General features: G+C 39.6%; 2 protein-coding genes across 17 annotated transcripts in view; one reads left to right on the forward strand and one right to left on the reverse strand.

The window, feature by feature from the left end:
* Positions 1-21,882, forward strand: PCNX4 (pecanex 4). 16 transcript variants are annotated; one of them, XM_070750524.1, is made up of 12 exons: positions 1,088-1,220; positions 2,594-2,807; positions 4,802-5,529; positions 5,750-5,929; positions 7,629-8,140; positions 9,156-9,256; positions 10,688-10,810; positions 11,626-11,989; positions 13,121-13,224; positions 14,791-15,845; positions 18,805-18,991; positions 21,433-21,882. In XM_070750524.1, the coding sequence occupies exons 3-12, from the start codon at positions 4,838-4,840 to the stop codon at positions 21,682-21,684; spliced, it is 3,570 nt and encodes a 1,189-aa protein (XP_070606625.1). In that variant the 5' UTR covers positions 1,088-1,220; positions 2,594-2,807; positions 4,802-4,837; the 3' UTR covers positions 21,685-21,882. The 16 variants fall into 16 exon arrangements, with proteins under 16 accessions (XP_070606610.1, XP_070606664.1, XP_070606731.1 ...); XM_070750543.1 differs by having other exon boundaries at positions 2,650-2,807; XM_070750515.1 differs by having other exon boundaries at positions 2,673-2,807.
* DHRS7 (dehydrogenase/reductase 7) overlaps positions 21,812-27,793 on the reverse strand; it is a 54,384-nt gene continuing 48,402 nt past the window's right edge. Inside the window, exons 5-7 of the mRNA XM_070750645.1 lie at positions 26,439-26,561; positions 25,122-25,337; positions 21,812-23,247 (exon numbers count right to left, since the gene is read on the reverse strand). Coding sequence (XP_070606746.1) covers positions 23,212-23,247; positions 25,122-25,337; positions 26,439-26,561 — 375 coding nt within the window. The 3' untranslated portion in view covers positions 21,812-23,211. The remainder of the gene's footprint in view (positions 23,248-25,121; positions 25,338-26,438; positions 26,562-27,793) is intronic.

The following is a 27,793-nucleotide window of genomic DNA, read 5'->3' on the forward strand; positions in this document are numbered from 1 at the left end:
ACACAGAACTAAAACAAGCTGTTAAAGGTGGTGTTCGTGCAGACCCTCTTTATGTCTGATAACATTCAGGCCGACAAAGATCAGCGAAACGTCAGAAAAGTCCTCCCTGAGCAAATGCTTTATTCATAACCGTGCAGGTTGCCACTCACTTCCTAGGAGTAGAGACCGCCGGACTTAAGGCTACATAATATTTGAGGCGGCATCTGCAAGACCGCAATGCAAGTTGCCTTCAAAGCGCCACGGAACGTCTTTCTCAGGGTTCCGGATTACTGGGATTTCTCCGCTAGGAAAGCGAGCCCAAAGGGGAGAGGCGGCTGAAGGCAGCCGGAGACGTTTTCCCGCTCGGCGCTACTACCACCTCCTTTCTCCCCCTTCCCGAGACGAGGGGCCGTCGAGTCAAAACCTCCCACGCCGCTTTCTCGCTCCTGCAACGGGGTGAGCGGGCAGGCCGGAGCTCGGGTGGCGGCGGATGGGCGAGCGGAGGGGGGCACGGCTGCGCTGAGGGGAGGAGAGGAAAACGCAGGTATGTATGGCGGCCGCTCAGGACCGGCTTATTCCTCTCCCGGTTCTCTCTGCATCCCCGCTTTGAAGGAATGAAAAAAAAAACATGGCGACGGCCCTGAGGAGAAGCGGGGCGGCCGAGAGCAGTGGCGGGTCCAGCCCAGCCAACCTCGAGAGGCGGCTGAGGGGAAGAGCGGCGCTCGCCTGAGGCGACCTTGGCTCGCTTTGCCTCCTCCTTTAGCAGAAGCTCGACCTTCTCATTCCTCTCAGGCCGCGCTCGTTCTCGCGCCGCTCCACCGCCGCACAAAGCAGCTTAAGACGGGATGAGGGGGGTGTTTATATGTGGAGGTGCTCGTTTTGCCCCACGGCATTTGGCTCTGGCGCAGTCCTGGTATAGTGGGAATTTCCCTTCTAATCGCCGAAACCGACAGGGATCTTTCTTGGTGTGTTTGTGTGTGTGTGTACACGTGTGCGCGCATTTCTTCCCCTGCGTAACTGTGCATTGGCTGGAAGGGAGAAAAGGGAAACCTTTTGTTTGTTGTGGCTCCTGCAGTTGCCAAGTGAGGAGGGGCGAACCGAGCTGCTCTTTTTTTTTTTAGTCGAGATCGTAGCTGCTGTGTATTTTTAGGCCGCTGGCTGTTTTTGCACCATTTATTATTGGGCCTGAAAGCCCCAACCGGCCTGCAAATCGTTGCAACGATTCTGAAATGTAAAGGCAGGTAAGGGGATTGCTTAGTGCTGGTGGATGTGGGGGGAAAAAGAGCGAAGTGGTGGTGTCACTTTTGAAATCGGCTCCTCAGAGTTCTGCTTTTGATTTAGTAGAGTTTGATTTAGCAATAGCAACAACATTTAGACTAATATAGTGCTTTTACAGCCCTCTCTAAGCCAGTGTTTCCCAACTTTGGCAACTTGAAGATATCTGGACTTCAACTCCCAGAATTCCCCAGCCAGCAAATGCTGGCTGGGGGATTCTGGGAGTTGAAGTCCAGATATCTTCAAGTTGTCAAGTTTGGGAAACACTGCTCTAAGCTGTTTACAGAATCAGCATATTGCCCCCAACATTCTGGGTCCCAGAAAACAATACAGTACTGTAAATCACACTTTCTCCATATCTGAATGGCACTGATGCACACCTGTTCCTATTTTCTGGTTAATTGGTAACAATAAGTGCTGTAAACAAAAAGTTGGTTTTGACCAATGCTGTGTATATTTAAATCTCCACAAACCTTCATATGTAGATATACTCTGACAAATGATACAAATCTCATACATTGAAAATGATCTTTGAAGCCTATGGCAGTAGCCCATTTTCTTACTTCAATATAAGTACAAAAGAATTTAATATATAACTGACTTTGCTGTCTACGTAGTTAATTGTGTTGGTATTTTTCTGTTCTATTAGATAAATATATTTATTTTATATCCCAGCCTTAGTATCTTCCCATAATGGTTATATTCTGTGAGGTCCATGATTGAGTGAAGAACTGAAAATATATTAATAGATGTAGTCTGACCTAACAATAAGAATACTTTCCGGATCACAGTAACTCTAAATTTAGTGAGTCGTCTTGTGCCAATATAATTTGATCCAAAAGTTTATCTTAAGAAAGAAAACACTACAGTACTTTTTTAGATGCCAGATCATGGCTTCAGGAGCACACTTAATCCCTCTAAAGAGTGTTAATACATAGATATGTTTACAATTCCACTATATAGTATACCCTTATATGTACATAGGAGCTCACATTTTAAGTAGTATCCTCATGTAAGTCTCTCTTCCTGCAGGTTAGAAAAGCTCAGGTTAAAATTGCTTTGTTGCTATTGCTTTTGGGAAAAGGAGTCATTTTCAACTGCTTTCCTGACAGGGAGAACAAATTTATTTTCTCAGTTGATCAATAGGACAAATGAAATTGGGTAATGCAGGATACTAGGTTCTGTTGCAGTGGAGAGGGAGTCAGGGTTAGAGATGTGTAAAACGCTTTGAAATATTTTGGGCTTCAAACACTCCATCTTGAAACAATTATTTTCAGGTAGATTGTTCTAGCCTTATCAGAATTCCTATTTAAATACTATTTAAACCCGGTCAAAACAGGACCGGAACATTTCCAATAAGGACACAACAGCAATTTTGAAGCTTGATTATTTCAGCATTCAATCATTTCACACTTCAGAAATCAGGACAAGACACAAGAACCTGTTGGCCAGTAAATCTCAGAGAAGGTTTGAAAGGCACATTACGTGTCCATGAGCGTCATATTGCTGATCCCTGGATCAAGCAGACCATGAAAAATTCTGCAAGGAATGAGGTATGGAAAGGGAAAGATAAATTGTTTATAGTATGTGTTCCCTTGAGAGTCAGTTTAATATCATACTGGTTTAAATTTATCATGTTACATGGTATGAAAACTAGTACAGTGATCCCTCGAGTTTCGCGATCTCGATCTTCGCGAAACACTATATCGCGATTTTTAAAAAAATATTAATTTAAAAAAAAACCACTTCCGCGTTTGGCTTTGGGAGTCAGCTGGGAAGCGGCGCGGCTGTTTTAAAAGGTCGCAGCCGGCCTGGGGGGCTTCCCAGCACCCCCCGAACCCCCAACCCGGGTTCGGGGGGGTGCTGGGAAGCCCCCCAGGCCGGCTGCGACCTTTTAAAACAGCCGCGCCGCTTCCCAGCTGAGTCCTGAAGCCAAACGCGGAAGTTCGCCTTTGGCGTTTGGCTTCAGGACTCAGCTGGGAAGCGGCGCGGCTGTTTTAAAAGGTCGCAGCCGGCCTGGGGGGCTTCCCAGCACCCCCCGAACCCCCAACCTGGGTCTTCCCGGCCGCCCACACAAAGGGGAAACCCCGGCTCCTCGCTGATGCCCGCCGCTCGCCCGCCCGCCAGCAAGAGGGGGAAGACCCAGGGAAGGTTCCTTCGGCCGCCCAGCAGCTGATCTGCTTGGTAGCACAGCAGCAGCGAGGAGCCGAATCAGGGTTTCCCCTTTGCGTGGGCGGCGGGGAACGCAAACTCCACCATCTACGCATGCACGGCCATAGAAAAAAAAGGGCGCGCATGCGCAGATGGTGTTTTTACTTCCGCAACCCTACATCGCGAAAAATCGATTATCGCGAGGGGTCTTGGAACGGAACCCTCGCGATAATAGAGGGATCACTGTACTCCAAAAAACATTTTTTAAAAAAGTCTTACATTGCTAGTTTCAGTGAGTTTTATAAGATAAATCTATAAGATAAGTCTACAGAGAGGGGCGGCATACAAATCAAATCAAATCAATAAATCAATAAATCAATAAACAAATAAATTATATTAAATGTTATAGTAGAAAACTTGGGAACTGCACTTCACTTTTTTAGAGACAGGGACAATTAAAAATAGGGCTAGAACAAGGCAATAAATTTTGAGTAAACTATATTGATAGTTCTTTATTGCTACAGAAAAGGTAGTTCTCAAGAATATATGACACATAATATAGATTGAAAAAGCAGGCTAAAACATGAGAAATAGTTGTGGAACTGGCTATGTTGTATCTAATATGACATGATAGCTGTCTTCCAATATTTGGGAGCTGCTACTAAGAGGGAGTGAACAATCTACTCTGCAAATTCAATTCAATTCAATTTATTGGATTTATATGCCGCCCCTCTCTGAAAACTCGGGGCGGCTAACAATAGTCATGAACAATATACATGAACAATATACAGTAAAAATCCAATACTAAAAACTAACTTAAAACCCCTTAATGTATAAAACCAGCATACGTACAAACATACCATACATACAGTTGTATCAGCCTAGGGGGAGAAGAAGTCTTAATTCCCCCATGCCTGGCGGCAGAGGTGGGTTTTGAGTAGCTTACGAAAGCATATGGGGGCAAGAGAAAAAGTAACTGATAGAAACTTATCATCAAATAGAGTTTCAACCTAGAACTAAAGATAAATTTTATGTCAGCGAGAACAATTACAGGTAATCAATGGAATGAAGTTGTGGGTGCTCCATCGGTAGATGTTTTTAAGAACATATTGGATAGCCATTTGTCCAGAGTGGTATAGGCTCTCCTGCTTATGCAGGGGGTTGGGCTAGAAGACCTCCAAGATCCCTTACAACATTTTATTCTGTAGATTCGGGACAAAGCAATGTAGTAGAGATCATTGGGTTTTGAAAGAATGAATTAACAGAATCTCTGATGTTTTAAAGTGAGGCATGCATGCACAATTTTCTAAAAGAACACTGCTTTATTGGCAATATTTGAAAAAGTGCACTTTTGGTAAAATTGCTTTCTCCTTTTTTAATTTTCTTTCCTTTTTAGAAAAATGAGATTCAGCCAAAATTTGAGTAAATAATTATGGGCCCAGATGTGCCTCTATTGAATGACCACAAGCAAGAATTCCTGTTAAAGCGATTTCCACAGACCATTTTGGGTGGTCCTCAATTTAAGTTAGGATACTGTGCACCTTCTTACATCTATTTGAATCAGATTCTTCTCTTCCTGATACCATGGATTCTAGGTGGAATTGGAACGCTTTTATATCAGTTAAGTGTTCTGCAAGATTATTGCACAGCTGCACTTTCTGGAGGACTAATGCTTGTTGCAGCTATTATTGTTCAAGGAATAAACTTGTATGCCAAACAAAAAACTGCACCTGTAGAAAGATTGCATGTCCACAATATACTGACAGAGGAAGATGAATGGGAATTTTCTAGCTGTGTTGGTTTAGAAACAATCAAATTTATTATTCCAGGCAAAAAATATATACTTAATGTGTTTTTTCACTCACTTGTTGCTGGAGTACTATGTGGCTTAGGAACTTGGTATTTGCTGCCCAGCAGAATTGCCTCTTTGTATGGAGATAATATTGGAACAACTGTGGTGATCTTCGTATTTGGATGGTTGACAGTGTGTATTGGAGAATATTCCTTAATTGTTAATACTGCTTCAGAGACGGCTACTTATCAAGCACTGGACACTTATGAAATTGTTCCTCTCATGAGACCATTCTACATTTTTGTCTTCATAGCAGTGGACCTTGCTCACAGGTAAAAAAAATACAAATAATAACTTATGCTGCTAAAAGGATATCAATCTAGCTTTGTAACCAACTTGTTTGATACCCATTGGCTTATTTATAAATAATGAATTTATAGATAATAAATTTATAGATAAATTTATAGTACAGTGAAATGTGGGCAGATCCGTATTGAATCTTTTTCCATTCCATTCTTTCCATTCTAGAAATAATATTCTACTTCCATTTAGATTTGTTGGTGATGCTGCAGCTTTAAAGTTGGTCAATCAGGTTATGCACATCATATTTTTGTTGTTGCCTCTCCTATGGACTTTGGGAATTCTGCCTCCATTGGATGCACTTTTTCTCTGGGGAATGGAACAAGTGCTGGAACTTGGGCTAGGGGGCTCACCTATGTCAACTAATGTAAGGTAAGCATTATTTTACATAACTTCAGTATTTCCAGATAGTTAAGCATGTTAGCAACAATTTAAAAACCTTGTAGTATCTCAAATGTGAAGGTATTTATTCTGACATAAATTTTCATGGACTATCATCAGTGCACCGTCACATAATTATTGAGAGTCAGAATAATCCTTTAGTTAAATCAGGTGAAATTGCCCACATTTTATTTTCTGATTTCAGTAATTATAGTCCACACATACAAATAATTTAGTCTCTTATACAGACAGCAGCCTGAATAAATAAATAAGTTCATTTGTCTGATCAAATTTCCACGAAATATTATTTAAGATACTGTATAAGGCAAAGTAATTCAGTTAGAGACCTTGTCAAACTCATGGTCCATGTGCCAGATGGGTCACATGCTGGCCTCACCCCTGCCCGGTTTAGCAAAGAGGAAAAAAGTCCTGATACATCATATGATGCCACCGTGACGATGCAGGTTGGTATACCTTCTCAGATAATTGCAAGTATCCTAACTTCTCTTGAGTCCTGAGTTCTAGACTGTAGATGTTGAATAGATAAGCCAACTACCATGGGAGGTATAAACTTCATCTGAACTAGTTATGTTCATGCAGAAGCTAAAAAGTCTTACAGTGGCCCCTTGACTTTTGCGGGTCCGACTTTCGCGGAAAGGCTATACCATGGGTTTTCAAAAAATATTAATAAAAAAATGCTCCACGCTTTTTTTGAATACCATGGGGTTTCCTGTGGCTGCCCGATATACAATACTATGCGTTTTAACTCTCCTCCCCGCCCCAGCTGTCCTGCTTCTTTAAATAAAAGCTCCGCTTCCGCCCCAGCCTCCCAATCACTCCCCTTTAATTCTCGGAGGTATGCTCCACTTGAAGCCGAACCTTACTGCCGCCGCTGCCTCTTCTTCCCCGACCCACCTAAGCCGTCTCCCTTAGTGGTAACGTCCAGCCTCCCAGCTGACCGGCCTGGAATCCCGGCTTCAAGTCCTGGCCTGGATCCCTCTTGCCTTGAGCTTCCTCTTCCCCTTCCCTGACCCTGAGCACCGATGCTGCAGCCGCCGCCATGGGTGACGCCGGCAGCAAGCTCAGCAAAGGCCCCAGCTTACCGCCCCGTTGCCCCTGCGGGTTCTGGGGGTAAGTAAAAGCAGGAATGGAGGAGGGAGGGGGAGGAAGGAAGGAAGAAAGGGAGTGTCTCTACTTCGCGGAAATTTGACTTTCACAGGCGGTCTTGGAACATATCCCCCATGAAAGTCAAGGGACCACTGTATTGTGGATGCTACAATTTGGATTCTTGTTTGGATAAAGAGTTATACAGATTTTTCCCCAATTGTGCAATTTTATATAGGCTGCTAAGATGTTTTCTAAATACTTTACATATTAAACCTGCAGGCCTTTGCTTATTCTGTATTCTCAGTAATGTATAGCATCATATCACCATGTTACACAGTGTACGTGTGTGTGTGTGCATGAGTGTGTGTATACACACATACATACACATACATACATAGATACATATATACATACAGTACATATATGTACAATATATATGTATGTATGTATATTTCATAAACCACCCATATCCCCCAGAGACTGACTCTGGGTGATGGTTTTAGTTAAATGGGGAAGAGTTAGTGAAAATAGAAAAGCTATTTGTACAAATTCTTTCTTTCATATACATTTTTTTTTATTACAGACTGCTAGCAATGTTTATCATTTCTTTGGGAACAGCTATTGCATCTTACTTCATCCCTAACACGCTTGGTGTGGTTCTTTTCATGACTGGATGTGGATTTATATTAAGTCTTAATCTAAATGAGATTGGATTAACCTTCAAATACACTATGATCAGCTGTTTAGCTTCCAGCAAATTTAAAAACACGTCTTCCTGTAGAACACAATTTGTATGGAAGGAATTCATGTTCTATTTCACTGTATTGATTTTTGTTCTTCTGGAAGCTGGCTTACTGCACTTCTTCCTTGGTTTTCAGACATTTTCCAAGACTAGTCTACAAGGTGTTATTAGTTACATATTGATAGTATTGCTTATTGCTCTATGGATTCTCAGAGAGATTCAAACAGTGTATTTGTTTGGATTGTTCCGAAATCCCTTTTATCCTAAAGATCTAATGACAATTAATGTATCCGGAAGGAAAGAAAAGAACCTCGAGAAAATTGGTATGTTAAGAAAGATTTTACTCACTTTAGGTAAGAAATCTCAGCTTCTTCTTTTATGCAAGTACACAAAGAATAAAATGCATGTTGTGAAATTATGAAATGTGTTTAGAGCAAAGGGAAGGAGCAAGGAGAAGATGGTGATGATCAGATCAGAAACTGAGTAAAAGCTTATTTCTAAACTTTAGTTGCTGAAATTGATTTCCTCTCCTACCTTAAAATTTGATAGTTTTAAATTTAATCTAACATTGAAAATGATCATTAGCCCAGGAGAGATTGAAGGTTTGTCTACAGACTGATTTTTGGAGGGGATGAAAAGATTATGCACTTTTTAACATGCAAACAGATTCTGAGATAAATTCTGGGGAAATGATATTGGCCATTATACAATGCTAGTATTATAGTTCGTGCAAAAATACAAAGTTGTTTGATATATATTGGATCATCTGACTTCTGATTTATTAACCATGAAAAGGAAAATTGTTACCAAATATGTAGTTAATACATTGTTCAATTCTTAAAATGTTCCGGTTTCCTCAATCTACCACTTTTCAACAGTGGTAGATTGAGTAACAGTTGAGTAACAGTTTGATGTTATATCAGGTTTGAAGTTAAAATTTATTTGATTTGATAACTTAAATATTAAATTTATATTATGACTCAGTACTGCTTTCTGAAATTGAGAGAGGCAAGTACTGAAATGATTATGAGACATCTGATTGCTATAAAGACCTCTCAACATTTTAGAATTCTGCATGCCAGAAAGAATGTTCACTATTCCATTTTCCAAAGTGCTACATTACAAATACCATTTATTTGGCAGTTTATACATATTCCAGTGTTCACTCGAATAAATGAAATTTGTAAAAGAAAAAGAACATGAGAAAACTGTATAAATTATTCAGTCTTGTTGTTTTCCTTTTTTACCTTGCCAGAGAATTCAAAAGAGAAATCAGAAACAAAATAAAAATCAGAGGATCAAAACTGAATAGAACTATTTATGCAGTTGAAGAAAAACACTCTTGTATCTTCTTTTTTGTAATTTCAGTGTCACCGTTTGCTATGATAGCATTTCTTTCCATAGACAATTCTCTACATCATATTTCATCCATATATATTGCAATTGGATTTTCAAGAAGCTTTAGAATGGTAAAGTTCAAGTATTTTATGCTTTTCATGAGATAATATCGTACAATGTAACCACTGAACCTATTAAATAAAAGACGAAAACTCATTCTAATTAGAAATTAGTACTTGAGTCCATGAAATTGAAATTGTAAATAATGTCTTTTCTGTATGTATATTAGGATCGGTATTAAATGTAAACATTTCTAGTTAAAGGGTTTTGGGTAGCATTGCTTGACCTCAAACATGGCACTTTTTGACTTCTGACACTAATACAAAAGTAAGGATATATTTTTAGAATGATTGCATAGAATCTTTTAGCATTTGCTAAATATTGATAGAATAACATTCCATTAACAGCCAAGACTCATTATACTCAGCTCAGTGAATTGCTGTTTTAATGAAGCATATTCTGATGCATATAACAGCAGACAGCCACACATAGGTGAAACCTGACTGAATTTGCATTCCAGAAAGGGTCATCCTAATTTAGCATTTGCATAGGGAGACCACAATGATTTTAATGGCTGTTAGTTAGATGGGGAAATTTAAAAACATACAGGTACCCTTCAGATAATGAACATTTGTTCAGAAACAGTTCAAAGTTACCACAGTGCTAAGCAAGTAGGCTTACAGCCAGAGCTCAAAGTCATGGCCATCACAATGTCCCCTCATTCGTGTAACTGCAATTTGGGTGGTTCAGCAACAAGCTCACAATTAAGAGAGTTGCAGCATCCTGTGGTCATTTGATTGCCATTTTTGACTTTTACTGCTGGCTTTCCACAAGAAAAGCTAATGAGAAAATGAGAATTGTGCCTAAAAACAAAAGCAGGAGGTACCAGAATTGCCATTGAAACTCAGCACAGTTGTGTGACATCACTCTTTACAATCACATGAATTAGTGACAAAATCCCCAGTCCTAATTAGTTAATTTGTTAACTAAGGATTTTCTGTTTTGGAATAAGCCACTGTCTTATGATATTATAATTCAATTAAAGTGTCCATGAGAAAAAAAAATCAGTGGACATATCCTTGACACCATCAGGAGCCAAACCCAGTATGAGGGAGACTCTGTGTTATTTAATTCTATGTCTGCAAATTTTCTATATAATTCATTTATTCTCAAGTACGTTTTCCATTAAGAATTTGAAGTTACATGTATTTCCACGTGTTGAAGCTAGAAATTGAAATGAAGACCATAAAATGTGGTAAAATGGAAAGAATTATAAAGTAATATTATTACACACATACATACACACATACACACACACACCCATTCCATTGTTTGCTTTGATGCCTGGACTTCCATGGGATGCAAGATCGTGGAGGGGCCACTAGGTTTTAGGCAATATTGTTTTATTGTTCTGATAAAACAGAACAACGGACTTGATCAGTCATGAACTGTAAAGTGTATCTTATATCTGTATGATGAAACTGTAAAAATACTTGTTTTAGGTGTGGCAAGATACAGAGCATGCTCTGTTGGATATGGTGGTAGTGTCTGCAGTGCAGTTGCTGGTGTTCACTACTGATCTCTGGTGGAACAAAAGCATTGATACAGGAATTAGACTCTTGCTGGTAAAATGCCTTTATTTATCGTATTTTACTTGTATAGGTTGAATCCCCATTTGAGAAACAAACTAGAACCAAGGTGATAGGGAACTGCACACTGGAGTGCAGTAAGTGCAGTCTATTCAAAAGTCTACTCAAAAAAATACAACAGTGGAATACAGTCCATTAATACGACTTGCCTACATACAGAAGTTGTGGGTGCTCTAACCCTAGAGGTTTTTTAATAAAAGATTGGAAAATCATTTGTCTGAAATGGTACAGATAGTTCTCAACTTATGACTACAATTGAGCCCAAAATTTATGTTGCTAAGTGAAAAATTTGCTAAGTGAGTTTTGCCCAGTTTTACGATTTTTCTTGTGACATTTGTTAAGTGAATCACTGCAGCTGTTAAATTAGTAACATGGTTGTTAAGTGAATCTGATTTCTCCATTGACTTTACTTGTCTGAAAGTTGCAAAAGGGGATCACATGACTTTATGACGGCAATCATCATTAATATGAGTTAGTTGTCAAGCACCTGAACGTAAATCACAAAACCATGGTGATACCACAACTGTTATAAGTCAATTAATCTGGGAAATGCCTTTGGATTTTTTAAAAGAAGACCCACATCATTCTCTGTTGCCAAAGGTAATTTCCTTTCTACCCTCCCTTCAAAATCAATTCAGATTCTTCAATTGAAATTCCGGAAACTTGATTTTGCTTCACTAATAAAAGTTCAGGGTCTTTCATGTACACTCTAAATGCTTTAGAAAAAGTGAAATCCCATGAAGAAGCCTATAAATGAAGGAAATACATTATTGCTATTTCTCTTTTATTAGGTTGGAATTATTCGGAGTCGACTGTTTCAATTTGTTTCAAAATTGCAATTTGCCGTTACTGTTCTCTTGACATCGTGGACAGAAAAAAAACAACGTCGGAAATCCACAGCTACTCTGATTACACTGAACATTGCTTTCTTTCCAATTGTATTGGCCATCATAGCGCTCTCTTCATTGCTTTCTTCTCCCTTGCTATCACTTTTTAGTCTCCCAATATTTTTGATTGGCTTTCCAAGACCAGTCCGAAGCTGGCCAGGAGCTGTGGGCATGATGGCCTGCATAGGTCCTGATGCTGTATATTATCAACAGATGGTTCCAAGTTTAAGGATGGCATTGCAATCAGCATTCTCAACAGGCAGGCTAGGTAAGTTTGGCTAGGTAAGTTTGGGTCATGAGACCAGCTGATTAATTATCCAAGAACTTGCCCTCAACTGCAAAGGAATCTGCTGCAGGTTTCTAGACACAGCAGGACTGATTTACAGACTCTTGTATAATAATCTCATGGATGTAGGAAATTATTTGCTTCTATAATAATCTAAGTGACATTTCAGTATCATAAAAATGAAAATATAATTTCTTCCTAATTAACAAACTGATGCTTTGGTTTGCTTGTAGATGATATCAGATCTCTGTCCCAGGAGTTTAAGGTAGCCTACATCCCTCATCCAATTTAATCCCTACAACAAAATCCTAAAGATAATTTGACTGAATGAGGAGCAATTAGCCCAAAGTTCACCCAGTGCAGTTGAATGTAGGTGATGGATTTGATTGTGTAATGACTGGGGGAGAGGAGAAAGAGAGATGTTTGATATTTCCACAACTAACCAGAGAAATAAAAGAAAGAACCTGATCTTTAGGGGCTATATCAGGGGTGAAATGCTCCCAATTCAAGATTTTCAGTTGTGATAGTTTGGGCTTGACTGGAAATTTACTAATTACTGATATATTCCTAAATTTCAGCCATTCAGAGTTTCTTCAAATTGTAAGATAAGTGACAAATAAATTTATAATAATGACTACAGGTATATCAAAGAAAAAATATGTAACATTATGCACAATAGTCAGTTTTTGCTTTAATATATATTTTTAATTAATATTTTGCAGAAAATTACAAACTATTAATTTCCAATAGAAATGCCTGAAAATTATGTAGTTATCAAAATGTCACTAATTCTTTTGGTCCTGAAATATTTCAGGGATAGCGTTTTTATCATTATAAATTCTATTTGTGCTATAAAACCACCACATTTATTAAAATTTCTAAGCAGTAAAATACCTGAAAAATGCAAGATATGTTAAGAGACATGTAGCTAGAATTCATATCTATAATGAGCTTCACATAGTGACTTTAAACTGCATCCATAATGTTTATATACCACTTTTCCAACTTCTGTTACTGCAGTATCTGATCATTTTTACTTAAGATGTGGACAGTGTCTATCAAAATAACCTTGAGTAAAAACTAATCCTTATTTGGGGATTCTTGTTTCCAAAGGTTTCTGTTCACCAGGATCCCACTACTTGTGCCGATTTCAAGACAGATTAATATGGATCCTTGTTTTAGAAAGAGGCTATGCTTACTGTTGTCTCAATATCAAGGCAAGTAGCATTAAAAGCATGCGTTGTTTTGCTGTAATTCCTTTGCATATTAGTAGAAATCACCATACTTTTTAAATGTACAAGTATATGAACTAGCTTTCCAATATAACTGAGAAGAGTTGAAAACAAAAGCTTACTTGATTCAATTAAAATAAATTTAACTTTCTATCAAGTCAAAAACAACAGCCATTTTAGCTAACTTCCATTTAAGAGATTGCTGTATTTTCTGACTACATGTACACAATACCCTGTTATTAGCTGGCACCCCGTGACAGAGATGAACCACCCAAATACGAGGTCACCAGCATTCGTGACTTCCAGTGGATGAAGGACCGGTTCCAGTACTTTGTCAAGGGGTATGGGCCAGAGTACTTCACCTGGGAACATGTGAACTCCATCCATGCTCCAGATCTTGTTCAGCCTTCCAAGACCAGTTCTCATCCTGACCGCATCAGGACTGACAGACCTGGGGGAAGGGCCCTGTGGTGAGGGATAGTGTTGTGGCCCACTAGCAGCCCGTGCAGCTGGTAGCTAATTCTGACAGTGAAGAGGCTGATGTGGTGATGTGCCAGTGGCTTGTTCAGCTGGAACCCGAGTTGGACAGTGAGGAGGCTGGAGAGGACTCAGCCAGGGCCTTCAGAACCTCCAAAAGCTCCCATCAGTGATGAGAAAGAAGAGGAGGAGCCTATTTTCAATGCATGGGCACACAGAGCTGCCAAAAGGCAGGAACCTCCTCCTCAGGAGTAAGTCTTGGGGCTAATTGGCTACTGCCCTAGCCTATTTAAGGGATGGAGATGAAGGAACCAATTTGCAGGAAACAACTTTGTTCATATTCCTTTGTGTCTTGATGCCAGAAACTTCTGATGGGCTCTTGTTCTCTCTTGGCATTTTTCCTGCAAATTGCTTCTGGGCATTTTGCCAACCATGTAAGATTGCTGTTATCTACAAGACTGTTTACTCAGAATTTAGTTATTATTCTATGGACTCGTGCTGGCTATTTATGAATTTGAATTAACAGCTGGTGTTCAGAAAAGACTGCTTTAAATTGTATTTGTGTTTGAGATTACTAAGGAAGCTCATTAGTAGTCCTTAATTAGTAAACTTAGATTTGTACAGACATTGTGTGTGCTGCATTCTTTGTGGTCCGTAGCTGGGGCAGAATAATGGGTTAATCATAGTACAAATCTAAACTCTTGCTCTGTGTTTAAATGGGAAAACAAAGAAATACAAAAGGAACATAATGTATGGCTTTTATTATGTCAAACTCGTGGCCCGTGGGCCAGATGTGTGACGCATTGGCCATATCCATGACCTGCTTAGCAAAGGGGGAAAAAGTCCCGATATGACATGTGATGCCACTGTGACAATGCGAGTTTCACACCTCTGGTTTATATGATTAGCATTGATGATCTTTTCTCCTTCCTCTTCTTCCACATTGTTTTCATTCTTCTAATTCCAGATTGTTTAGATACGCAAATCAAGAAGTGTTGTAAATAGTATTCTCCTCAATATGATGATTTGGTATGGGTCAGTAAATTGGTATGCTTTTTTCCCCTTTTAATCCAGGGTTTAGAATTGCAGGAAACCTCCTGTCATACTGCTGAAGCTCACAGAGTTGATGATATTTTTGCAATGGCCTTTGAACATCAGGAACATAATAAGCTGTTCTCCCTCAACCCTCATTTTGGAAATATTTTAACACCTTGTGCTGCTCTTCCTGTAAAACTCTACTCAGATGCCAGAAATACCTTATCGGGAATAATTGATTCCCCTGAAAATCGGAAGCAGTTGAAAGAAGACTTCATAAAAGTACTCTTATGGATGTTAATCCAGTACTGTTATAAGAAGTCAAAGACACCTAGACATCTTGAAAAGATGTCTAAACCCCAACAGGAGCACTCTTCAGTAGGACCATCTGAAATTTTAAATAAGGCAGTAGAAAGACCAGATTCATGGAAAGAAGAAGATGAACTCAGTATGGAATCTACAGACGAGTGGACTGATGATAGCAATCTCTTCGAAGATGAACCTATCAAAAAAACATTAAAAACGAATTTCCCAGTACTACAAGATGGTTCGCCAAGACCTTTCTATTCTCTTCCAGGCTCAGTAGAAATACATACCACAGATGATGAAGTACTTGAAGTAGCCAGTGTGAATAAACTCTATAAAACTGTTATTCTTGGTCTTCCTGTTCTAGATGCTGGAAAATATGGGGGAAATATGGATCCATCCCCTATTAAATTCAGTAACTTCTATTCTGAGTTGTTAAGCATTCCTGAAGAATGGAGAACTGCACCATTACCAGCTGCCAAATTCCATCAGATGAAGCAGAAGTTTCCAGTAGAGTGGTATCATTTTTTACTTGGCCAGCTAGACCTGCTTCATTTGAAAGAAAATCCTACAAATTTGCTCAAAGATCTTTTTAAAGACACTGCTCTGAAGGATTTATATGTCCAAAGTGCCTTATCCTGTTACGTTGCAATGTTTGGATTAGATGACACTATTGTTTCTCCTGGCCATATTTTCAGAGCCTACAATGGGAGCCTTCCATGGTCAGTCTGTTTGGACTGGTTAATAGGAAAACAAGAGTTATATCAATTAACACTAAAAACATTCAGGTAATTAATTTTTTCACCATGTACATGCACATATCCAAGCTAGACTCTGTTGTTTCTGTGTCATATAATATATGTGGGTATAAGGGTATATGCTTACCTTTGTAATTTATTTTGTCATGTTTATGCAGTGTATATTGAAGGTGGTGACCCTTTAAGAGCTGTATGCAACAAAATTTCATTTTAATGGATGCAGACTAGTGTACATTTAAAGTGACAAAGCTATTCTAAATCTAAGATACTAATATTCTGGATACAAATATTCTGAATATGAATATTATTCTAAGTCTTAAGATACAAATAATATTCTGGCTATTAAAAAATATGTTTTATATATATAGTCATATAAAAGCAACTCAAGTCAAATTTGTCTCTTAATGTCTTCCTGGACACAACTATGCAATTTACAGTTTCTTATTCCTAGTATTCTTGGAGGCACCCCATCCACATTCTAATCAAGATCATTCTTATCCCTGGTAAGCATCTAAGCTTAGGCAAGGCCAGCTAGATCATGCCTGCTGAAGAAATGTATATCCTACATATGATCCGGGAGCTAGATGTTTCTGAATCATGGTCTGTGAGTTGGCTATTCCTGTTCATTTATCAGAGGCCAAAGGGGTAAAGATGAGAAGGCACATCCCAAAAAGTATCCATGTATATATAGCATTTCTGTACTTATTTAATGAATTAATTTGTTTGTTTGTTTGTTTGCCGTCCCTCTCCGTAGACTCGGGGCAGCTCACAACAATAGTAGAAACAATGTACAATACAAATCTAATATTTAAAAAAACTAAAACCCCTAATTTAAAAAACATACACACAACATACCATACATAAACTATATAGGCCTGGGGAAGATATCTCAGTTCCCCCATGCCTGACGGCAGAGGTGGGTTTTAAGAAGTTTGCGAATGGCAAAGAGGGTGGGGGCAATCCTAATTTCCGGGGGGAGTTGGTTCCAGAGGGTTGGGGCCGCCACAGAGAAGGCTCTTCCCCTGGGTCCCGCCAGACGACATTGTTTAGTCGACGAGACCCGGAGAGGGCCAACTCTGTGGGACCTAACTGGTCGCTGGGATTCATGCGGCAGAAGGCGGTCCCGGAGATATTTTGGTCCAATGCCATGAAGGGCTTTATAGGTCATAACCAACACTTTGAATTGTGCCCGTAAACTGATCGGCAACCAATGCTGACTGCAGAGTGTTGGTGAAACATGGGCATTCCTGGGGAAGCCCATGATTGCTCTCGCAGCTGCATTCTGCACGATCTGAAGTTTCCGAACACTCTTCAAAGGTAGCCCCATGTAGAGAGCGTTACAGTAGTCGAACCTTGAGGTGATGAGGGCATGAATGACTCTGAGCAGTGACTCCTGGTCCAGGTAGGGCTGCAACTGGTGCACCAGGCGAACCTGGGCAAATGCCCCCCTCGCCACAGCTGAAAGATGGTTCTCTAATGTAAGCTGTGGATCTAGGAGGACACCCAAGTTGCAAACCCTCTCTGAGGGGGTCAGTAATTCCCCCCCACCAGGGTAATGGACGGACAGGTGGGTTATCCTTGGGAGGCAAAACCCAAAGCCACTCTGTCTTATCAGGGTTGAGTTTGAGTCTGTTGACACCCATCCAGACCCTAAAAGCCTCCAGGCAAGAATTTGGTTTTGCTCTATTTTATAAAACAGAAGCCTTGTGGAATGGACAGAGTAATATTTCAGGTATATCTTCTTTGTTCTACCTACAGGTAGAATAGAAAGGGACACTCTGAAAATGGTATTGCTCATTAAGTCAATAAAAGTGAATTGTGAAATGCTTCAAAAACTTCAGAATAGGAGAGGGAGCAGTATCACATGCTACAAATAGTATTGGTGAATTTTAAAAAAATGTTCTAAGGGATCAATTTTTATAATATTTTAGCGGAAGAGCTATTTCTTTGTAATGAAATCTCACTAACATGTTCCTGAAATTCTCAGTGACAAAGATTGTGGCAAGAAAATGAACTTATTGCATAGGAGTCTGTTGTTTCTTATGCACATCCACAGCTAGGAGGCAGATCATTGTGTTACATGACACTCAGTTCAATAAGTAAACATCAGCAGATGCATAGATGTGGATTGTCTCAAGTTTGCCCAGTGAAATTCAATGAAAGATTATAAAATATAACTTTTAAGTTATGTGCAAAAATCATTTGGCAATTGACTGCTTTACTCATCTACTACACAGGCTATTGCTGTCCAGACCATTTGGTTTGAAATAATGGTAGATGTATATACCTCGTGATCACTTTCACTTTGTTCCAGTGTTCAGTGAGGGAGGAATTGTTGAGATATCTTTTCAGTGTGAAATTGCTAGAAAATCATTTATGTTCAAAGCAATTTTAAATTTTGCTTTGATGTATTTAGCAAATAAGATGCCATGCCCAACCAGTTGAATAAGTATGTGCTGTCTGATAAATGCTTAATGAAAAAGTAGAGCTAAGTCAATATATTAGAAGGAAGTTAATGATCTTTAGTGAGCTTCCATATCATGCTAATGTGTTAATAATTTACAAACTTCTACACCTTCAGTTTGCTGAAGACAAATCAACAAATTTCATTGTAGCTTGGTCTGAAATTATCTGCGCTTGAAATTACTGGCCAAATAAAGATAAAACTTTATCATCATTAGACTAAAATAGGAATTCTTGGGAGGTTATGATCTTAATATTGAGAAATTGGGTTTGAATTAACTGAGGAGTAGGTTGGAGGCTGTATGACTGCCTTCATAATGCTTGGAATGTATGCTTCAAAACATATACCAATATGATAAGAGATATTATCCGTCACATTGATAAGTTATCTATCAGGTTGATAGCTAAACCTAGTACTGTAGGTCTGCCAACCATTTATATATTATAGAGGCTATTCTCCAGATATATCTCTAGAGTTATTCTCATTTTTTTCATTATATATTCCTGTGTGTTGTGTGTTTATCAGATATACAGTGAAGCTTATGGTTGATAAAGCAAGCCTGGGTCCAGTTGAAGACTTTCAAGAGCTGCTAAACTATCTTGAAGAATATGAAAATGACTGGTACATTGGTTTGGTATCCGAAAAGGAATGGCCACAAGCTGTTTTACAAGAAACACCGTATCTTTTTTCTTTGGGGCATGACCCAAATATGGTAAGAGATTTCTGACTTTTAAGTGGATTTTTCACTAATATGCCACTTATTCCATTCTTGAATTTAATGGCAATATTTACATGTTTTCTATTTTTGTTTGTCAAGCTGGTGTTGTGATGCTAGCCTTCGTATTAGTATAACTCAAAGAGGTTTTCAGGAATGGGTGGCACAATTTATTAATGAATGTTTCAATTATGGATTTAGATGGTAAAGCTAGGTATCAGTGAAGGACTTGCTTCTGGAAAAGTCTGCAAATAATTAATTTATTAATATCAGTTCCTTAACAAAATAACTTAAGACCAGTTTCATTAAAAATTTACCTAGTAATTAAGATATCCAGCGCTGATTGTGACATTCCTTCCAGTGAAATCCTGTTAGAAAAAAGTTGTACTTTTGTGTCACTTCCAAACTTCAGAATTTGCCTTTGCCATTGATATCTACTTGCTTTGATTTCAGAAAATGTTAGTTATGTTTTAGATGTCTTTTTAGGCTTTAAGGTTTCATTGTATGAATATTGTCCAGTTAATTCCTGTACTTAAACTTTAAAAAAAAAGAGATGCACAATTTCTTTCTTGGCTAGACTTTATATTTTGGAGGGCTGTTTTCTTAAACAAAAACAAAATGTGGATTATGACGTACAGGTAGTTCTTTAATGATAATTTTGACTGGAATATCCATCACTAAGCAAAGTAGTCAAGGGATTCACTCTTGATTTTATGACAATTTTGCCAAAGTTGTGAAATGCGTCACAGTTCACTTTGTCCCTGGGGAAGGTTGCAAATTACATCATGCAACCTCAGAATACTGCAATCATCGTAAATACATGCCAGTTGACTTGAACTTTGATTATATGGCCATGTTGCAATGGTTGTAAGTGTGAAGACTGCTCATAAGTCACTTTCTTCAGCATCATTGTAACTTTGAACCATTTAATGATTGTAAATGGAGGACTACCTGTACTAAAATGGATTATAGATGTGTAATAGGATCGTGCTCTAGCCATGTTTTAATATTACCCCCCTATCATAATTAAAATTACAATTTGATAACCATTTTTAGAGATCTTGTAGAGGCTCCCATTTCTGTGTGGGGCCTGGCGCCTCAAGCTGATCATCTCTGTGATAAAAGGACTGTAGCAGTGGTTTGATAGCAAACAATAAAATGACTGACATAGACAGAAGGTGTGTGTCCAAAGAAAAAAAAGCAAAACAAAACTTGAAAGAATTAACACAAAATCTTACAGAGGCTCCTTAGCTTCCCTACTGAAGGCCTGGACAATACCCAGTTTTAGTGCCTTTCAGAACCTCATCAGGGTAAGAGCCATGCAGATTTCCAAGGGGATGCTATACAGGTAGTCTTTAGCTTAAGACCATAATTGAGCCCATAATTTATGTTTCTAAGTGAATTTTACCTCATTCTACGACTTCTTGCCACATTTGTTAAGTGAAACACTGCTGCTGTTAGTAACACAGTTTTTAAGTGAATCTGGCTTCCCCATTGCTTTTGCTTGTCAAAAGGTGACATAGGGACACGCAATAGTCATAAATATGAACCAAGCATGTGAATTTTTATCACATGATCATGGGGATGGTGCAACGATCATGTATGAAAAATGGTCATGTCACTTTTTTCAATGCTGTTGTAACTTTGAATGGTCACTAAGAAAACTGTTGTAAGTCAAGGACTACCTTGTACCAGAGGTACCATGATCTAGAAAACACATCCAAGGTGTCATTAGATGATTTTTTAAAAAAATACAAGCATCAACGGAGTCTGCTGAGTTGTACTGGGTAGAATTCAGGGTCTTCCATTAACCCATACATTAAAAGGAAAGCAACTTAAATTGGTTATGTTTTCTGTGGCTCTAGAGCAGTGATGGCGAACCTATGGTATGGGTGCCAAAGGTGGCATGCGGAGCCATATCTGCTGGCACGCAAGCCGTTGCCCTAGCACAGCTGCAACATGCATGCGTTTGCCGGCCAGCTGATTTTCCCCCCCCCAGCTCTGGGAGGGTGTTTTTTGCTTCCAGAGAGCCTCCGGGGGGATAAGGGAGAGTGTTTTTACCCTCTCTTGGCTACAGGGAAGCCTTTGGAGCCTGGGAAGGGTGAAACACAAGCCACCTGGGCCCACCAGAAGTTGGCAAACAGGCTGTTTCCAGCCTCCAGAGGGTCTCTAAGGGGTGGGGGAAGCTGTTTTTGCCCTCCCAAGGCATTGAATTATGGATGTGGGCATTCACGCATGCGTGATAGTGTGCACACACGCTCTTTTGGCACCCGAGGAAAAAAAGGTTCGCCATCACTACTCTAGACCAACCATATCTTGATCTAGATACTTCACAGTATCCATGGCCCGGATTCTTCTAATTGAAGAAAAAATAAAATCTGACTTCTCTGCAGTGTTCAAAGACAAGGCAACTTTTTGTCCTTATCTTTATTTTCCAGGGAGTTTATACTGGCAGGATACTCACGCTTCAGGAATTCCTAGTACAAGTGGGAAAACTGAACGACGAAGCTGTCAGAGGACAGTGGGGGAACCTCTCTTGGGAGCTCCTATATGCCACAAACGATGATGAGGAACGCTATAGCATCCAAGCGCACCCCGTACTCCTGCGGAACCTGACCATACAAGCAGCAGATCCTCCCCTTGGCTATCCTGTTTATTCCTCCGAACCTCTTCATCTGACTTTCTTGTAGTTCCCAGAATGAAGGCACTCCCTTCCTTCACTGACAATTGGGTGGAACGGGGGCACTTCTTTGGAGGGATTTTGAGTACATGCCTTCCAGCATCGGGTGACAATGAGATAAAACTTAATGCAGGCAATAAGATAATTATGCATTTTAATGTTGTATATTGTATACATTTTTATATAAAATCCCCCAAATCATTACCAATACTGTATTGACAAGTACTTTCCACAGGGGTACAAGTTTATATACCTTAAACCATAGATAAGTATTTTACTATAAGACGGAGTCTATACATGTTATTGTTATAGCATAAGTTTATTTTTTTTATTTGCAAAATCATAACATTTGTATTATGGGGAAAGGGATACTTTGAAAAATATCTAATAGCTGTTCAATTTGAAAAAAAAACCACATTGGTTAAGAATTACAAATTGAATATTAATGGAAAGAAATATCCTGGTTCAATAGAAGTTTCCAGCATCATTGGGCAACCACAAACTTTTAACCATGCTCCTACTTAGAAACAAATTCTGCCTAATGAGGTAAAAAGTTGTGAGCTTATACAAAAAAACAGAAAGTCAAGTCACAGTCGGAAACAAATATACTACCTGACAGATCAGCCATGAAGTTTGGGGTTGTCAGGTGCCTGACCAAGCAGATTTCCTATCATAAGGCTATACTGCTTGCAGGACAGGTACTGCAAAATCTGTATTTAGTGTCTTGTCACAGTGACAAAGTATTCTGTTCATCTGCAATTGATAGAACTGTAAATCATACAGTGTAACTCCAAGATTCAAACCCAGCTTTTTAGTACTTCATTGTTGAGTTGGAAATAGCAGATAGAAGTTTTAATTCTCCCAAGTTATGAAGCTTATCTTATGAAAAATTGAAATGAAGCACATTTTTGAGATTTACTAAAGTAAAGTATTATCAAAAGTATGGCTTTCACATATTATAAAAACCTATTTACTAAGAGAGCAGAATCATCATTGTGGTTGACCCAGAATGTGTCTGGATCTTGTTTGGGTCCCTTTGCCTTTCATTTTGCTATTCCCTGTCCCTGTCTTGACTGGTGCCAAAAATGTTGCTGTTTTTGCATTTTGAAAGAGAGGTTTTTAATTGGCTAAAATAAGCACTTTAAGCACTGCAGAAGCTTAAGGCACCCATGGAACTCCTGAAAATGGATCCTGGCCAATTCACTTTAGAAATACAGTCCCTGACATACTATGAAACGTTTGTGTGGGTCTGAAACCAATGAAAGTTGCACATTCCTGCAGTAGGTCATGGGTTGGGAGAAAGACAGATTTGAATCATCATCATCTTGATATATATGTTGAAAAGCCAACAAGTGAATGAGCTTTCTTTGGGTAGCCATCTCATGCTGCAAAGCTAGAAGCTTTATACGGGTACATCTGTCTTGCATATTTTTGCCAAAGTGTTTGCAAAAGAAAACCATAAACTGTTCAAGCAGAGGTTCCTCTGTCTTCCTTATGCTGGTTCATGTTCAAAGGACTGCTCAGCTGCTCCTTTTCCTTATGAAGTCTTTTTGTAATAAGAAGCATCAGCATCCTGTAAGAAACAATACAATTAGCCAAGACCAGTCAAATAAAGTCAAATTGGAATGCTTCGATCGCATGCATATAATATGTATGCAGAAGTCAGAAAAAGCAAAAAATATGTTTTACTAGCATACAATTCCCACTCAGCTATTCATTTTAAAACCATGATAACATATAATCCATACTAAACTAATGAGGTTTAGCTAATGATCCAATACACCTAGGACCACATTTTTTAAACATTTGAATATGTAATCTTGAATCTGAAGCATTTCATTAAATAATTTGTGTCTGGAATTAAAGCATGCTAAAAATGCTGTGGTGGAAGAATCACATCTGGTTTTAATGGCCTATTTGACGCGATAAGCTATGGACTTGGAAAATTTCTGGAATATACACTGAGGCAACTAAAAAACCCAAAACTAGGTTTGTCTCGATTCTGCAATTGTATTATAGAAAGCATTCAGATAACCACCACCTGTTTACATCAGAAAGTGGTAATATTTTCCTTTAAACTTTGAAATGCCTCCCAGTAGAGCTGAGAGGGGGGGGAATCACTGAGAGTTGGGCAAATTTTAATAAATAACTTCTGGCTGACTGTTCAACAAACCATAATAATAATTTTAGTTCTTGGGAAGAACTCAGTACAAATAATGGGAAGACTGATGATTTGACCTGTAACAGAGCTCCTGATTATATTCTCCTGCCTCTCATCCATAGTGGAAAGAAAAGTGAAACTTCACCACTACAGTGGTACCTCTACCTAAGAACGCCTATACTTAAGAACTTTTCTAGATAAGAACTGGGTGTTCAAGATTTTTTTTGCTTCTTCTTAAGAACCATTTTCTACTTAAGAACCCGAGCCCGGAAAAATTTCCCAGGAAATTTGAGAGCGGCACAAAGGCCCGGCCAGTTTCCTGCCATTCCCCCTGGGTTCCTCTCTCTGGCGCAGTGTATGGGAGGCGCGTGCTCCTCGCCGCCTCAGAGTCCCTCTTTTTTTTTAAGCCTTAAAGTTTTGGATTTTTTTGATTCCTCTCACCTCACCTTCCTTCAGCAGCGAGTGTCCTTCTCCTCTTCTTCCTCCTCCTCCTCCCACCCAAATTCCAAGCTTTTATTTCTTTCCCAATGGGTTTGCATGCATTATTTATTTTTACATTGTTTCCTATGGGAAAAAATTCTACTTAAGAACCTGGTCACAGAACGAATTAAGTTCTTAAGTAGAGATACCACTATACTGGGAAGTTGGGAAATCTCCGGCTCCATAATAGATCATCAAAGTATGGTCTGTTCTCTCTTGCATTCTACCCCACGAACCCTCAACTATTCCAAAAATTAGATTAACTGGATCCCAGTCCCAAGCATTGTTAAAAATGCAGTGCTCTGTATGTTGGGCAGGGCCCAGTGCGTTCATACAGTAATAGGAGTTGTATATATCTGAACTTCAACCTCTGAGAAAACCAAAGTTCTGGACCTGGAACAAAAGGCCATGATCTGGAATATACACAAAAACAAATGATGCATAGAGCTTTCAGATTGTGTACCTAATATTCAAAGTGGGAACCTTTGTGCTTGGCTTCCCTTTAATGTCCAGCCCAAAGCAAACAGGCAGGTACATTATATCATGCAGTTATTGGAATTGCAGGAACAAACAGTAATATGAACAAAAAGAGAGATGGAATTTAAAAATCAAGGTGGCAGAAACACCTGCAATTAAAGTGCATAGCTTTTAGTTGGGTGTCCATGCTAAAAAATAGAACTGGAGTCACCCCTAAATCTGGAGACATATTTGGCATTTTGCACAACATGCTACTTTCTCAGATCAATCAACTTAGTAGGTTTAAATGATACCAGGATAGGAAAAAATACTCTATTTGAAGAACATACCAGTCCACTCTTGAAGTTCTCTATCCGCTTCTTTCCCAGGCGGCTCAATAGCCACCATGCCCAAGTGGGCGCATACTGCCACATGTAACATGCTGCCAAGTAGGGCTGGTCACTGATCCAGGCTTCCTTCACATCATTAGCCATGCTAACCAGGGTTAAGCGAACACAGCGTTGAGTTGTCATTTTGTGAGATTGGTCCCCAACGCTTTCATTAACCTGGCAATGGGGTGAGTACACAATAGAATATGAGACAAAATCAGAATGTGCTACAAGTGTGTCTCACTAGGCAAATTAATCTCTCTGCCCCTCCTTAAAAAAATAGCTGCTTGACATTAAAGAACATCTAATGAAGATGATCTCCTCCGCTTTGCCATCATAAGGAAAAAAACAAAAACTCCAAATCAGAACAGGAACAACAAAATTTCAAGTTGCACATTAGGAGTAGATATACTGTGCATCATTAAATGACATAGGCACCCCTTTCCTATTAAACAGCATTTGACAGTGCAGAAAACAAAAGTCTTAGCAAATAATTGCAAACGCAACTTAGGGGCCCAGACTTGGCCTATCTTGCACTGTCATCACGGAACAAGGCAATAATTAACTAAAACAGATTTTATTTCTTTACATTCTTAACTCTATCAGTCCAGAGTTCATTGCCCTTTAAGTAATTTCAATCAGTTTGGTCTAATGCGGGGGTATTATAACTCCAGGCCCGCGGGCTGGATCCGGCCTTCATGGTGCTTAGATCTGGCCCATGGGCCCACCCTGGTAAACAGCAGACCACCTTTGGTGCCTCTTCCAACAAAAATGGAGTTCAGGAAGGCCTTGCACGGCAGATCCCTCCTAGGTTCTGTTTTCAGTTTTGGTGGATTCCAGCAGCCCTCTGCCAGTGAAAACGGAGCCTGGGAGAGTCGCATGCAGGCCTCATAGGCTGTTTTCACTGGTAGAGGGCTTCAGGAGGCCGTTGCAGCCGAAAATGGAGACGATGAGTGACGTTGAGCTTGTCGTGCCCACCCTGGCCACGGCCCCCGAAGTCAAACGCAACCCTGATGAGCCCTCAATGAAATTGAGTTTGACACCTCTAGTGAAATTGGGTTATGGCCCCAATCAAGAAACCAGGAGACTGAGAGCTCTAGTCCGATTTTCGACATGAAAGGCAGCCTGGTGATCTTGGGCCAGTCATTCTTTTAGCCTAATTCTCTTTACCGGGCCGTTATGGGGAAAAATAAGAGGAGGAAGAGGAAGGACCGTTAGGTATTTTCACCACCTTGAGTTATTTGTAATAATAATGAAGGTGAGATAATAAATTCCTACCTTTGAAATTTCTTCGGTAAAGACATTTTGGATGATCTGTGATTGGACAGGCCCTGGACAGATATTGATTATACTTATCTCAGGATAATCAACAAGCTCAGGCCGAAGAGAGTTAAAGAAGCCCTAAGAAAGAAAAGCAGTAACTTTATTAGAAGGGTCTCCACAACCACAGAATAAACTATCATGTGCCTCAAAGAATGTAACTGCATACAGATGCAATTATAAACACAACCTCCCATGTTGCAAAGTTTTTGTTATCTAGTTTCACGTTTTCAGTAAGGAATCCACAATAAAATTTAAGGTGAATTGTTATATAAGCTTATCTCTGTTTTACGTATTTAGCTTCTCAATTTTCTTCCTTTTATCTATTTTATTCGCTGGATAATGTTGTGGTTCCGTCTGAGGCCCCTCCGGGAACGGCTGACCTTCTGTCGGTTTCCAGCTCAGAGGGAGAGGCTGAGGAACAGGAGGTGCAGACAGACGAGGAGGAGGAATCCCAGGCTGAAGAAGAGGGAGGACAGCCAGAGTCCCACCAGGGGGAGCTCTCCCCAGCAAGCAGCCTGGATTCCTTAGAGGAAAGTGCACAAGCCATAATTGATCTGCGACAACGGAGAGCTACTCAGAGACGGAATCAATTGGCTAAATACTTTCAGCATTAAAGTGGCAACAGCTGGGTTTGGGTGTGGTGCTCTTGGGAAAGGCTAAAAGGCAGACCCACCCTTCCTGGCTTGTGGAGTTTTATCTTTGAGAGTCGTGGGACCTGACTGTGAACTTTGGCGTCTTGGAATCCTGGTTTGTGCCTTTGACTATTGAAACCTTGGGGGTGTGTGCCAGCAAGAAGCTTGCTGTATTGTCTGGACATCAGGACCCTGCTGTACCGTATTATATCCTGTCTGTTGGGAAGGTTTTCCTCTGTGTTTATTTTTTCCAGTTATAAAATACTTTTGGCTTTTACCAGAGTGTCTGGCTGTTTTTTCCAGTTGGTGTTGAGGTCTGGGGGAACCCAGACAGAACAGATAATGACTGTGCTAAAATTGATCTACACATTAAAAAAACCATGTACTTTTCTGAACCCCATGCTGTAGATCTTGATACCAAGTACCAATATTACCCAAGCTAGAAAAAAAAACATAAGGGAGGGACCCAGGTTTGATGTAGGGTTACCATCCAGGTATCCACTAGCAAAACAAAGACCATTTTCTGTACTTCTTTGCTGGTATCTCATAGTCACTCAACTCAGTTGCAACTCAGGTATAGCAACCTCAATTCAGGAACCACCAGTTGCTAATTGTTACAGAAACTCACATTATTACAGTTGCTGGTCAAATTTAATTGAGACAGAAACATAACTGCTG

Source organism: Erythrolamprus reginae, chromosome 1 (genome assembly GCF_031021105.1).
Source record: "Erythrolamprus reginae isolate rEryReg1 chromosome 1, rEryReg1.hap1, whole genome shotgun sequence".
Taxonomy (NCBI): Eukaryota; Metazoa; Chordata; class Lepidosauria; order Squamata; family Dipsadidae; genus Erythrolamprus; species Erythrolamprus reginae.